Here is a 13,653-nt window from a genome sequence, read left to right as displayed (position 1 = left end):
ACAGAGCCCCTGACTCTCCCTCAATCTGTACCCCTCTGTACTGTAACAGAGCCCCCGACTCTCCCTCAATCTGTACCCCTCTATACTGTAACAGAGCCCCCCGACTCTCCCTCAATCTGTACCCTTCTATACCTCACTGTATCTACTGTTTTGCATTAGATGTATTGCTTGGTTCTATAAGATCCTTTTTGGGGACACACAGAAAAGCCAACACTTGCCAGGCAGCTTTCTTCCACATTTCTTGGGACTCCATTCCAGAGGGATCACGTTTTCATCCTTTCATGTCTCTGACAAGCTTCCAGCCTCTCCACTGGAAACCCTCACAAAATGCAAGCGAGGTCAAAGCTAATTGGAATTGTTTTTTTTGTTAGGCAATGCAAACAGAGTGCACACGTGGGAGGCTTGCACAGATGTTTATTCTGTGGGTAAATACACAGACACCCAGATAAACGGAACACTTGTTAATCCTGGGGTTCAAGGTGTACCCTTCAACTGAGCACAGCAGTACAAAGCAGACCTCCGTGCTGTGTTATGCATATAGATATATATATATATATATATATATGAAATGGTTAGGTTAACCATAGGATTTGTGACTGCATTATAAAATACTAAACGTAGCGTCAAACACTCACAGTCATAAACATTTCAGTGTCTCAGCTTCTCAAGCGATTGCAATGGAATTCAGCTTATACACATGAAACAACTAGAATAGATACACACAGTGCAAGCGTGCATGTGCAGTTCAGGCTATAGACATGCTGGACTTCCATTACACTTGCAGATTGTTTTACAGCAGTATATGAGACCTGCGTGCCTTCCACCCTTTCTCCACTCAGTGTTTGTGTTTCATGTGGTTTCTGGAAGCTCTGACGGGTCAGTTTTGGACAGACTTGAGGTTCAGTCTCTGTGTGGGTGAAATGGAGACGGGGTTTATCATCAGCTCCTCAATAATAGATGAGAGCGATCGTCCTGAAACCCAAGCACATACCAGCACCCATCTCAGAGGAGGAGGAGGGGGATGAATAATGAATCCCGAGTCGGGTGAAGCTCTGAAAGCAGGTCTTCACTCGCTCCCTCCCTCCCTCCCGCTGTCATTATCTGGGAGAGCCGACAGAGACAGACGGACAGGCAGATATCAAGGATTGGGACTGGAATTCAGGAGGGATTTTATTTCTCTTAGTAGAAAGTTGTTTTCGTTTGTTTCTCCTGGGATCTTCAGCGTGTCATGGTGCAATGGGGGATGGATCAGCGGGGGTCCGGGCTCTCTGGTTGACAATCTTCTGCTGTCTCCTGCCCAGCCTCGCTCAGGGTGAGTCATTCACACCCTCTAAGCAGTTTTGAAAGACTACACTTTGCTTTGGTAGCCTTACAAACGCTGACCATATTAAAAGCAGAGCACAGTGAAAGCACGGTAAAGCGCAGGTAGGCACTGCACAAGCTGGGAGAGGTAAGGTCAAGCATAGTCAAATAAAACCATATTAAATACAAAGAATAACTAAAAAAAAAACATGGGTAGAAAACTGCAAAATGACAAATCTGCAACTCTGCAGGGGTAAACCAGCGAGGGCTTTGCATGGTCTAGTGCAGGTAGTTCTCTGCTGTTTCTTCTAACTTTTACCTTGTACGTATATGTTAATGTGTGTTGAAGTTCTGGAGGCTTTAATGTATGTTTCTAAGTGTTCAGTGGCTGCCTCGAATCAAGCTGAGAGTGTATTTCTCGCCCACTCTTTGTCCGCGAGTGAAGAGTGTAAGGCAGGTGTTTTCGTTGTGTGCGTTTCAGGAATAACACCAGCAGGGTTACTGTGGAGTTAATTGCCGTCGGCATTCAGATCAGCTGCTGGTTAGGTCTCTTCAACAGACCCCATATCTTAATACATTATGATGCGAGCCTGACCCTGCTGCTTGGTCTATCTTTCTGAGATCTGACCTCATAACAGAAGTATCACACAATGCCAGCGCTCTACCGAGATGAAACATGACCCGGCCGCAGCTTTACCAGCAATGCCAACACAAGCAGGACCAGGAGCTTGAGCAGCAGATATTGAGCAACCCAGGCAGTGCCCAGGTACTGTATAGGGCAGCAGTGGAGTAGTGGTTAGAGCTCTGGACTCTTGACCGGAGGGTCGTGGGTTCAATCCCAGGTGGGGGTACTTTACCTAGGTTGCTCCAGTAAAAACCCAACTGTATAAATGGGTAATTGTATGAAAAAAATAATGTGTTAAAAATAATGTTATATCTTGTAACAATTGTAAGTCGCCTGGATAAGGGTGACTTACAATTTTTACAAGATAATAATAATACTGTAGCAGCACTGCAACAGAGTGCATGGGTTTATATATATATACTGTATAGTCATCATGTATCCTCTCTAGATTTAAAGACATTACCACTGTGGTATCATGTAGGGATGCTGCATTGTCACTGGAAGGATTGAGGCTAGCGGTTCACTCTCCATTCGGTTCAACGGGCCATAAGAGTGGCATTTTAACAGAGACAGAATCCTGCCCCCTGTGGTTGAAAGGGGTAATTGAAAGCCTGCATTCTTTATAAGCTGTAACATGTATGCTGACTGGAGAGGCACGTGGATCCGGGTTGTGGGGCTCTGCAGTGAAACGCCCTCCTGAACCCAGGTGGATGTGCACTTGGGTTTCTGCTCAAGGACACGCTGTGATGAAGCAGGAGGAGAATGCAATGAATCTCCTCCTAGCGGCTGCTGAGTTAATAATACTGACATCAGCATGAGACCCGGTCTGGCCTCTGGACTACAGAGATGGGTAATGGTTTGTGTCTAGCCTCTCCATTCTGCACTACATTGTATCTGCACTGCACAGTATCTGCACTGCACAGTATCTGCACTGCATTGCCATTGTCGGTATTTTCAAAGGTAGCTTGGTCTTCGTGTTCCCTGCAGGTCTTATGATCCTGGACCCAGGGGAGGTTCAGTACAGGCACATCCAAACCAAGGGCATCGTGGGCCGGTCGGTGATGCTGGAGTGTGGGCAGACGCTGCCCAACATCTTCATCTGGGGGTTCACCAAGCCGGGCACGGAGAGCATCAAGGCGGTGGTCTATAACTACGGGCAGGGCCCCAAGCTGCAGAAGCTGGCCAGCAGCCTGGGAGACCTGAGCGTGATCAGCGACAGCGCCTCTCTGGTCTTCGACAACCTGAAGCAGTCTGCGGAGGGACTGTACACCTGCCAGGCACTGCACGAGACCAGCACAGAAACCAAGCTCACCTACTTCTACATAGACCTGCTCGTGCTGGGTAAGTGAGTAAGTAGCCCTGCTCTTCTTAATTATATTTATAGAACTACTGCCCGGTGCTGACCTCGACACAGGCCACTGTGCTGTAACGACGAGCCGCTGTCCCTTAAAGCGGTCTATTTAACTTAAACGAAGGGGCTTTTCAGGCCGCTGACCTTAACCCTTTTGTGACGCTATCTTTGGCCGCTGTCCTTGACCACTGTGTGTCGTTGCCTCCCCCTCGCAGTGCCCATATCGAAGCCCTTCATCCAGCTGAGTGAGTCCTCGCCGGTGGAGAACGCCCCCTTGTGGATGGTGTGTGCGGTAGAGAACGGGACTGGGCCGATAAACTTCGTGTGGGAGCGGCAGGGCCGGGACGGGGTGTCGGTCCGGGTCAGCGAGTCCAACAGCAGCCTGATGAACCTCACCGTGGTCAATCGCAACCAGACGGGCTGGTACTCCTGCCTGGCCAGCAACGAGGTGAACCAGGAGCGCAGCGACACGGTCTGGCTGGACATCATCTGTGAGTGCATCCGAACACAGCACAGCACAGCACGAACACAGCACTGCCTGAACACAGCACTGCATGAAGACAGCACAGCACTGCATGAACACAGCACTGCATGAAGACAGCACAGCACAGCACGAACACAGCACTGCATGAAGACAGCACAGCACAGCATGAACACAGCACAGCACAGCACGAACACAGCACTGCATGAACACAGCACTGCATGAAGACAGCACAGCACTGCATGAACACAGCACAGCATGAAGACAGCACAGCACAGCATGAAGACAGCACAGCACTGCATGAACACAGCACTGCATGAACACAGCACTGCATGAAGACAGCACTGCACAGCACGAACACAGCACTGCCTGAACACAGCACTGCCTGAACACAGCACAGCACAGCATGAACACAGCACAGCATGAAGACAGCATAGCACAGCATGAACACAGCACAGCACAGCATGAACACAGCACTGCCTGAACACAGCACTGCCTGAACACAGCACAGCACAGCATGAACACAGCACAGCATGAACACAGCACAGCACAGCACGAACACAGCACTGCCTGAACACAGCACTGCCTGAACACAGCACAGCACAGCATGAACACAGCACAGCATGAAGACAGCATAGCACAGCATGAACACAGCACAGCACAGCATGAACACAGCACTGCCTGAACACAGCACTGCCTGAACACAGCACAGCACAGCATGAACACAGCACAGCACTGCATGAACACAGCACAGCATGAACACAGCACAGCATGAAGACAGCATAGCACAGCATGAACACAGCACAGCATGAACACAGCACAGCACAGCATGAACACAGCACTGCATGAAGACAGCACAGCACAGCATGAACACAGCACAGCACTGCATGAACACAGCACAGCATGAACACAGCATAGCACTGCATGAACACAGCACAGCATGAACACAGCACAGCACTGCATGAACACAGCACAGCATGAACACAGCACAGCTCAGCACGAACACAGTACTGCCTGAACACAGCACTGCATGAAGACAGCACAGCACAGCATGAACACAGCACAGCATGAACACAGCACAGCCTGCCTGAACACAGCACAGCCTGAACACAGCACAGCACTGCATGAACACAGCACAGCTCAGCATGAACACAGCAAAGCATGAACACAGCACTACCTGAACACAGCACAACATGAACAGCACAGCACAGCCTGAGCATAGCACAGCATGAAAACAGCATAGCACTGCCTGAACACAGCACAGCATGAACACAGCACAGCATGAAGACAGCACTGCATGAAGACAGCATAGCACTGCATGAACACAGCACAGCATGAAGACAGCATAGCACAGCACGAACACAGCACAGCATGAACACAGCACAGCACTGCATGAGCACAGCACTGCATGAAGACAGCACAGCATGAAGACAGCACAGCACAGCATGAAGACAGCACAGCACTGCATGAACACAGCACAGCATGAAGACAGCACAGCACAGCATGAAGACAGCACAGCATGAACACAGCACAGCCTGAAGACAGCACAGCATGAACACAGCACATCACTGCATGAAGACAGCACAGCACAGCAGGAACACAGCACAGCATGAACACAGCACAGCATGAACACAGCACAGCATGAAGACAGCACAGCACAGCATGAAGACAGCACAGCACAGCATGAAGACAGCACTGCCTGAACACTGCCTGAACACAGCACAGCCTGAACACAGCACAGCATGAAGACAGCACAGCCTGAACACTGCATGAACACAGAACTGCCTGAACACAGCACTGCATGAACACAGCCGAGCACGAACACAGCCGACCACTGCGTGAACACAGCACAGTCTGAACACTGCACAGCACATCTGGACCACAGCATGGGTTTCAATCGTGCTTAAACACTGAGCGGCATTTCTAGGTTTCATTTCTGTCTAGTTACACTTCCATACCCCCTTCAGTCACTGTGTGCACACGTATACCATGTTAAGTTTCCTATCTACCGGTATGTATCTTAAATAAAAAAAAATGTGTCGCCGACGTGATATAGTACCTTATATTAAAAATAAAATACCTTGCCACAGACAGACAGACAGACAGACAGACAGTAGCAATGGTGAAGTACTTCATTCTAATCCTGCGGCCGCCCTGCTGTAGGTCGTTCTAGTGGATCTCAGTTTACACTGTAATGGCCCCTGCGTTTGCTTCCACAGACGGCCCGGACGAGCCAGCGATTAACATCACTCCGTACGCGGTGACGGAGCAGGGCTACTCAGCCGTGGAGCGCGACACGGTCTCCCTGCTCTGCCAGGCGCCCTCCAACCCACCCAGCCAGTACATCTGGTTCTACAACAACTCCCAGGTGTTCTCCGGGCAGCAGTTCACCATCAGCAAGATCCTGCGCGGACACACGGGGTACTACACCTGCCTGGCCCAGAACTCCTTCCTCAACACGCGCACCAAGACCACCGTCACTCTCACCGTCTACTGTGAGTCCCGCCGCCCCCTCCGGTGTGGCTTTATATGCCGCGCGGGCGTACTGTCATCACGTTCGTTCTCACCTTGCTTCTTTCCCTCCCTCTCCTCTCTTTTTCCTGTACAATCTTTTCATTTTTCTCGCCCCCCCGCACACGCGTTTCATCTCTCCTGTATCGTTTATTCGGTTCACATTTCCACCCGTCTGGTTCGGTGTGCTTTTGTCGTTCTGATTTGTGTCTTTCCCGTTCTGTTTTTTTTTATGTCATTCACGTTTTCCGATCTCTTTTATTCCGTTTTCATTCTTCTTCAGCTTTTCTCTTTCCTTCATCCTAACCCTTTTGTCTTTCCTTTTCTTCCTCCCTCCCATCCCCTCCTGGGTGGGGCACTCCCCTCACACGCACGCACAGCTTGCCCCAGGCAGGCACTCCTCTATCTTTGGTGGATAAACTGATCCAGCCACAGGCATCGGAACCTGCCCCCCTCAACGCAGGTGAGAGGAAGTCCAGCACCGAGTCTCCAGCCAGCAGGTACTCTGGTTTGTCTGTCAGCTGTCGTATTGCTCAGCTTGTTTAGTTTTTGAAATGTTTGTCATGCTTGCTAGTACCCCCGGAGCAGGGATAGAACGAGCTCTGGCAATGTGTGCACACGACTCCATCCTGCCATGGACTGGAGGGAGGCACCCTTTCTCTTAGGGAGCGAGCAGTTCAGTCTCCAAGCCTATCCAATCCTGGTACCGAAAACGTGTGACGGGTCTGTGAAACAGACGACTGCTAAAGTTAAAGTGAAAGAACTTTAGGTGAGGAGCCAGCCTCTCCTGCCCAGGCTACCCACGCCCTCTTTGCACCCCCATGCATAGATCTGCCAGATGAGAAGCCAGCGTGCACGATCCTCCCCGCTGACAATTACACTCATCTCTGTCTGTGGTGCTCCTGGCTGGGGGGGTACCCTCCGGCGTCCCTGCGCTGGATCGGACCGGGGGAGAGGGATCTGGGTGCTGGCTCGTTCTCCAACCTGACCCAAACCAGGACCGGAACAGAGACCCCCAACAACACCACCTTCACCTGCCTGCCGTCCCACCCTGCGCTGAGGAGCGAGGCCAGCTGCAACACCTCAGCGTGTGAGTACCACAGAGGTGGGGGGCTCGAGAGCTTCAGGGCTTCAGTTCTCCATTAACCCTTAGAGTCTCTGTGAAAACATGGTAACGCATAGGTAAGCACTGCAAAGCATATTAATAAGCATGGCAAACCAGGATAAACTATTATAAAAGCACCATGGGGAAAACCAGAGGAAAACTGCACATTTACATCATATAAGGGAAGAAAGGGGTGGATTCAATGTAAAATAATACACAGCGCCGCTATTTTATTGACTTCTTTAATGAGGCTCTCCTGCATGTATTGCATAGAAAGTGTGCTACATGCATATTGATTTGGAAGATAAATAAGTTGCTGATAACTTATAGGAACTAACGAGGGATAATGGTTAATATGGAAAATAGAACAGCTTATACAAAATCTTTGGTATTACTAACCCCGTAGTTACACAAACCCCCTGCCTTCCACACTGCAGCCCAGCGCTTTCTTTATCTAACCACTGAGCTCCTCAAACCCCCTGCCTTCCACACTGCAGCCCAGCGCTTTCTTTATGTAACCACTGAGCTCCTCAAACCCCCTGCCTTCCACACTGCAGCCCAGCGCTTTCTTTATCTAACCACTGAGCTCCTCAAACCCCCTGCCTTCCACACTGCAGCCCAGCGCTTTCTTTATCTAACCACTGAGCTCCTCAAATCCTCTGCCTTCCACACTGCAGCCCAGCGCTTTCTTCCTTTCTAGCTCCCCCTAGCCCCCTGTCAGTGTTCTCTGCCCCGTCTCATTTGATTTGCGGCTGCACAGTGCTTCCCCAGGGTGCGCCTCGCTGCTTCGCCGTGGCCACGCGGAACAACGAGTACCTGATGCTGTCATGCGGCTGGGAGGGGGGTCTGCCTCGCGCCCTGCTCTGGTGGTCCGCGGGTGACGGCACTGTCCTGGGGAGCTCCGAGGAGGCTGCCAACATCCTGGTCCTCAAGTCCAGCGGGGTGTACAGCGGGAAGGAGTTTGTGTGCCGCGGAAAACACCCGCTCACCGTGCAGAGCCAGGAGTGCCGCTTCAAACTGGGTGAGAGGGGGGGAGAGGGAAGGAAAGAATAAAACAGTTTGTGTTTTGCAAAAACTGGATGAGGGGGGGAGCGACAGGGACGGGAGGGGGAAGGGAGAGGGCTGTGCAACCGCTGTGACCGCGTTATAGAAACTGAATAGAAGAAAATCGCGTTCATGTTCAATAAAACCGTAGAGGGCGGTAGAGCTGGAATGAATGTTGCGCCCCCTTGTGTTTCAGAGGCGCCGGTGCTGGTGACTCAGCGCAGCGTGGTCTCTGTGTTCGAGGGCAGCGACGTCCAGCTCACCTGCGTCCTCAAGGCCACCTACCCGGCCTCCGAGATCATCTGGTACAACAACCAGAACCAGAACGTGTGGGACGCCCCGCAGAAATACCTGCTGCAGCGCGAGGCAGCCTGGTCCAACCTGACCGTGCGCGAGACCGACGGCAACCACGATGGAGGAGAATACTGGTGCGCAGCAACCAACGCTGTGGGCGGAGCGCAGATCCCCATCACACTCAACGTGAAGAGTGAGTGGAAACGTCACACACACACCCGCCACACCCTCACAGGGGCTGGTGGCACTTCATAGACCTCAGACGTGGTAGAATACGCTATTCAAACCTAAAAATTAAAAACAAACGAGCACTCCGTCACGGTAAAGTAGTCCCCTAATAATTCATGGGTGCAGGATCTGTTTTACGTTAGGGAAAGTAATTAATGATTTTATTTCAGTGATCATACCCTCTTCCCCCTCACCGTAGGATTGAAATAAATGCTTTTAATCCCCCCCCCTCTCAGAGTACCCCAGCCCTCCCAACGTTACGATCAGTAAGCTGCTGTACTCCCGTCAGCGCACCGAGGTGGAGCTGGAGTGGATGACCAGGGGCTCCGGGGACCTGACCGGCTTCATCGTGGAGAGGCAGGTGGCCAGGAAGTCTTCCCCGTCCTCCGGGACAGACCCAGCGGACAAGCAGGACAGAGCCCCTTCCTGGGAGACGGTGGCCGGACAGATCGACCCTGACGTCAGGGGCCACAAGCTCAGCGGGCTGGACCCCACCACGCTCTACGCCTTCCGGATCATGGCTGTCAATCACCGAACCATGGGCCACCCCTCTGAGGTCAAGACTCCAGGTAAGGAGATCCCAGCAACCCTCAGCAGCAAAGAGGCATCTACATGCCCAGTATGTGAACCTGCATTTATAATTAGCAGAAGCGGCTACAGTTCTGTGCTAAGTAGGTATTTACTGAGCTCAGCAGGCAAAATGTTTTCTTGCATTGTGTGTTGAGTCTCCTGGCCGCTCGCAATCGCTGTGTGTAACCGGGTCAGGGATGGAAATAAGACTCCTATTGCACAGCAGTGCCACCCATTCCAGGTTTTACTGCCAGCTTGATTAGCCCCGGTGTGTATAGGTAACCATCTCAGTCAGGTGTGTTCTTGTAAAACCAGGAACGGATCAAGCTGCTATGCAATGGGAGTCTTTATTTCCACCCTTGGCACAGTACTTTCCTCTGCAATGGCATTGCTTCTGATCTCGAGTCAGCAGATCACAGAGAAAGCAGCCTGACTGCTCAGCCTCTGCATTTCAAACACTCATTATTAGTGCTTTTCTGAGGTGCTTGTGTCGAAAGAAGAGAGTCATAGTCGTAGTTTTTATGACACTTTTTTTTGTAGGTTTTACACAAAAATAAAACCAATCAGTTTCTTCTTCTGCCATGCATCATTGTTTCCATTTCATCAGAACGAAAGCGGATCCCCGCAGTGCCCTTTGTTTCTGCAAAGTTCGTTTTAACAGTAGTGGCAAAACATGCACTCTCTCCCCGCCCTCCCCTTGAATCCTGCTTGCCAAAAACGAAAGCTGTTAACCTCCTGCTGCAGCTTGCCGGCGTGGGAGGTCATAAATTAACATTGTCAGCTTTTATTAACGTCTCTGTTTTTCCTTGATTTCAGGTGAAGGCGCGTGCCCGTCGTGTGACCCCCTGAACTCTCAGTGACCTTGCTGTCCTCTGTCCCGCGTCCTGTCTCTGTCCCCTGTCCTGTCTCTGTCCCCTGTCATGTGACCTGTGCTGTCTGTCATGGTCTCTCACCTGTGTTTTATAAAGAATTACACTTTATTGAAGCTGTACATTGTGTATGTGGGAGTGTGAGTTTATGTCTCTGTTATCAACGTTATGAAATTCTGTTCATAGATACTTTTACAGTCTGTGCTAACGCAGTCCACCTTGCTTGAATAGCTGGATTAAGCATATTGTCAGGGAGGGGGGGTGTTTGTATATAGGCCACCTCGTGTACTTTTGTCTAAATATTGGCAAGTCAGTGCTAAGTTTATATCAGATGTTGTTTCAAAAGCTTCCTTTTAATAATAACTCTGGAGTTTAGTTTAGTTGCATCGTGGTTGTTTCTCGCTCGTTCAGCTGCTTGTCACAAATCAAGTGAACTTGTATAAAGCACTTCTGCCACACAGCCCCTTTCACGAGAGCATCTCCTGTTCTATGGAGAGAGAGAAACGTCCAGCTGTAGCGCGTTGTGTTTTGCAGCGGACCCCCCCTTCAACGCGTACCCCGCTGTGATCGGAGCCGCCGTCGCGGGCATGATTGTCGCCGCGGTGGGGACCATGCTGGTTTTCCAATACATCATACGCAACCGTGACAATAACCCCCGTGAGTACAGCGCACGCACACACACTGACACACACGCACTGCCACACACTGACGCGCGCACACACTGATGCACACACACTGACACACGCGCACACACACTGACACTGACACACACGCGCGCACACTGATGCACACACACTGACACACACACACACTGACGCGCGCACACACACTGACGCACACACACTGACACACACACACACTGACGCACGCACACACACAGACACGCGCACACACTGATACACACACACTGACATTGACACACTGACACACACACCCGCACACTGACACACGCAAACACACACTGACACAAACACACTCACACACACACACAGCCCATCTCACAGAGCTGTCCAGTAGGGCAGTCCAGCGATCCCTTAGAAAAGTTACCCATAGTAAAGGCATAGCAAAGTGTAATAGAGCACAGTGACGGCATGATAAAGCATAGGGAAGCATTGTAAATAAAAACCTGAGGCATAGTAAAGCACTTTAATAAACCTGGCAAACCAGGTAAACTGTGGGAAAAGTATAACCATGGGAAAAGCATGGGAAAACTGCCATGCAAAAACACAGCGGCAAACTTTTCTAAGGGATCGTTAGCACTGTGTGACCTGCAGCACGTGTACAGGTCTGCATGCAAGGCTCCCATACAGAAAGCATGTCAGCAACCCAATAGATTCCATTGCAATCTGATAAGCGTTTCTCTGGATGTGTAACAGTGTGAAATATACAGTACAGTGCTGCCATGACCCTGAGTCACTGGTACATGGTGTGCTGAGCTGTGTGGAATACGAAACACACTGTACTCTATCGGTTTATTTTATTAAGTCAGTATTATCGCATTCAATATGATGAGGCTTAATTTTAAAAATTTAAAAAACCCTGAATCTTGTGCTTCTCTTTCTTTTCCAGGCTTACATGACATGTTTTTTGGAATGTAAGTATAGCTCATACGATTCTATCACCTCAGCTGAAGCCCTCAACGCAAGCACGTCTCTGTGTGTGTGTGTGTGTGTGATGTTGTATGTGTGTCTGTCTGTGTATGTGTGTGTGTCTGTGATGTGTGTGTGTGTCTGTCATGCTGTGTGTGTGCGTGTGTGTCTGTCATGCTGTGTGTGTGTTGTGTGTGTGTTGTGATTTGTCGTTGTGTTTTCAGACAGCCTGCGGAGTCACGTGAGAATATCAGTAACCCTGAAGATGAGTGGGGGGCAATGGGGAGCGAGGACGGAGGGGAGCCCACCCCACAGAACACGGGTAACCCCTGTCTGTCTGTCTCTTTGTCCTGCCACCCTTCCACTGTCTATAGACGCTTGTGCCATTCTGCATCTCACTCTGTCTCTCTGTCTCTCTGTCTCCATCAATCAATCCCCGGTCAGGACACTAATGTTTTCTTTTCACTTTCAACAGAGGGGGCTGTCGCTACGGACTCTGCAGACCCCACCCCTTCCGCCGAAGCCCCTCCCCAGCCCCCACCCCCGGGAGACGAGAACGAACCCGTCAACGTCACCATCACCGTCACGGCGACCGGGTGAGAGCCACGCCCTCCGCTCAGGCAGCCCTGCACCAATCCTGTCAAGAAATCACCTGGAAGCCCCTCCCACAAAGAGGGTCTCACTGCTTTACACGCTCCTGCTCCGGTTCTGATGCGCTCTTCAGTGATGATGTTGTTCATGTCCTTTTTTTATTATTTATTTTGTATCAGTTAGCAGCAGTGAGTTTTTCTGTTTAGACTGTTGCTGGTATTTTTTTGGAAAGCTCTGTAAACCAATGGGAAGCCAGGACCGGGTTCTGGGTGGGGTTATAAAAATGTCCTTGGAACTCCAGGGGCGTGGAGTTTATGCATCAATTGATTTCATATAAGCTGCTGTTTATCAACTCCAGGCATGCAGTATTGTTTAGAATAGAAACACGGTTCACTATGGTAGCCGTGCCTTGAGATATACACCTGTGTGATCACACCACTGTGTGCAAATGGTTTGAAAAGTGCATTTTCCCCTCAGTGCAGTAATAAAGGCTCTATACAGGGATGGGTGACGTGATTTATGTGTTCTGGGTCTTGGTGTTATTTTGTTTTATACATGTGATAAAACTCTTCGCCCTAGTGTGTGTGTGTGGATGAGAGTCTCTCTCTCTCTCTCTCTCTCTCTCTCTCTCTCTCTCTCTCTCTCTCTCTCTCTCTCTCTCTCTCTCTCTCTCTCTCTCTCTCTCTCTCTCTCTCTCTCTCTCTCTCTCTCTCTCTCTCTCTCTCTCTCTTCTCTCTCTCTCTCTCTCTCTCTCTCTCTCTCTCTCTCTCTCTCTCTCTCCTCTCTCTCTCTCTCTCTCTCTCTCTCTCTCTCTCTCTCTCTCTCTCTCTCTCTCTCTCTCTCTCTCTCACACACACACACACACACACACACACAAAGGGCTGGGAGAGGTCAGGGTTCGAGTCTCAGATCAAATCTCCCTTGCTCTCAGGCGATCGGATATCTGAAGCCCCCCTCCCCCCTGACAGCAGGACACCAGGCCATGGCAGAAAGACACGACCCAACATCCTGCAGACTGGGTTCAAAAGAGAGAGACCCTGGTGCTGTGGATCTGAGAGCCAGCACATTCGATGCAGTACAGTATAGAGAACTC

The 13,653-nt window shown here is 50.5% G+C and overlaps 1 protein-coding gene across 1 annotated transcript; it reads left to right on the top strand.

The window, feature by feature from the left end:
- Positions 1-996: 996 nt before the first annotated feature.
- Positions 997-12,717, top strand: LOC117966511 (V-set and immunoglobulin domain-containing protein 10-like 2). The gene is made up of 12 exons (XM_059009791.1): positions 997-1,312; positions 2,915-3,268; positions 3,494-3,769; positions 5,979-6,254; positions 7,100-7,360; positions 8,136-8,396; positions 8,616-8,906; positions 9,178-9,510; positions 10,915-11,037; positions 11,950-11,974; positions 12,194-12,291; positions 12,445-12,717. Exons 1-12 carry the CDS (start codon positions 1,237-1,239, stop codon positions 12,567-12,569), a joined length of 2,499 nt encoding a protein of 832 aa, XP_058865774.1. The 5' UTR covers positions 997-1,236; the 3' UTR covers positions 12,570-12,717.
- The last annotated feature ends 936 nt before the right edge of the window (positions 12,718-13,653 follow it).

The sequence above is a fragment of the Acipenser ruthenus genome, chromosome 39 (genome assembly GCF_902713425.1).
Source record: "Acipenser ruthenus chromosome 39, fAciRut3.2 maternal haplotype, whole genome shotgun sequence".
Classification (NCBI taxonomy): domain Eukaryota; kingdom Metazoa; phylum Chordata; class Actinopteri; order Acipenseriformes; family Acipenseridae; genus Acipenser; species Acipenser ruthenus.
This window is presented reverse-complemented; position numbering and strand designations above follow the sequence as displayed.

Excerpts from the sequence above, each read along its gene's own strand:
- LOC117966511 (XM_059009791.1), top strand. The coding sequence starts at position 1,237 with ATGGGGGATGGATCAGCGGGGGTCCGGGCTCTCTGGTTGACAATCTTC. Across the intron at positions 3,269-3,493 it reads CATAGACCTGCTCGTGCTGG|TGCCCATATCGAAGCCCTTC; the intron begins GTAAGTGAGTAA and ends TCCCCCTCGCAG. Across the intron at positions 3,770-5,978 it reads GGTCTGGCTGGACATCATCT|ACGGCCCGGACGAGCCAGCG; the intron begins GTGAGTGCATCC and ends TTGCTTCCACAG.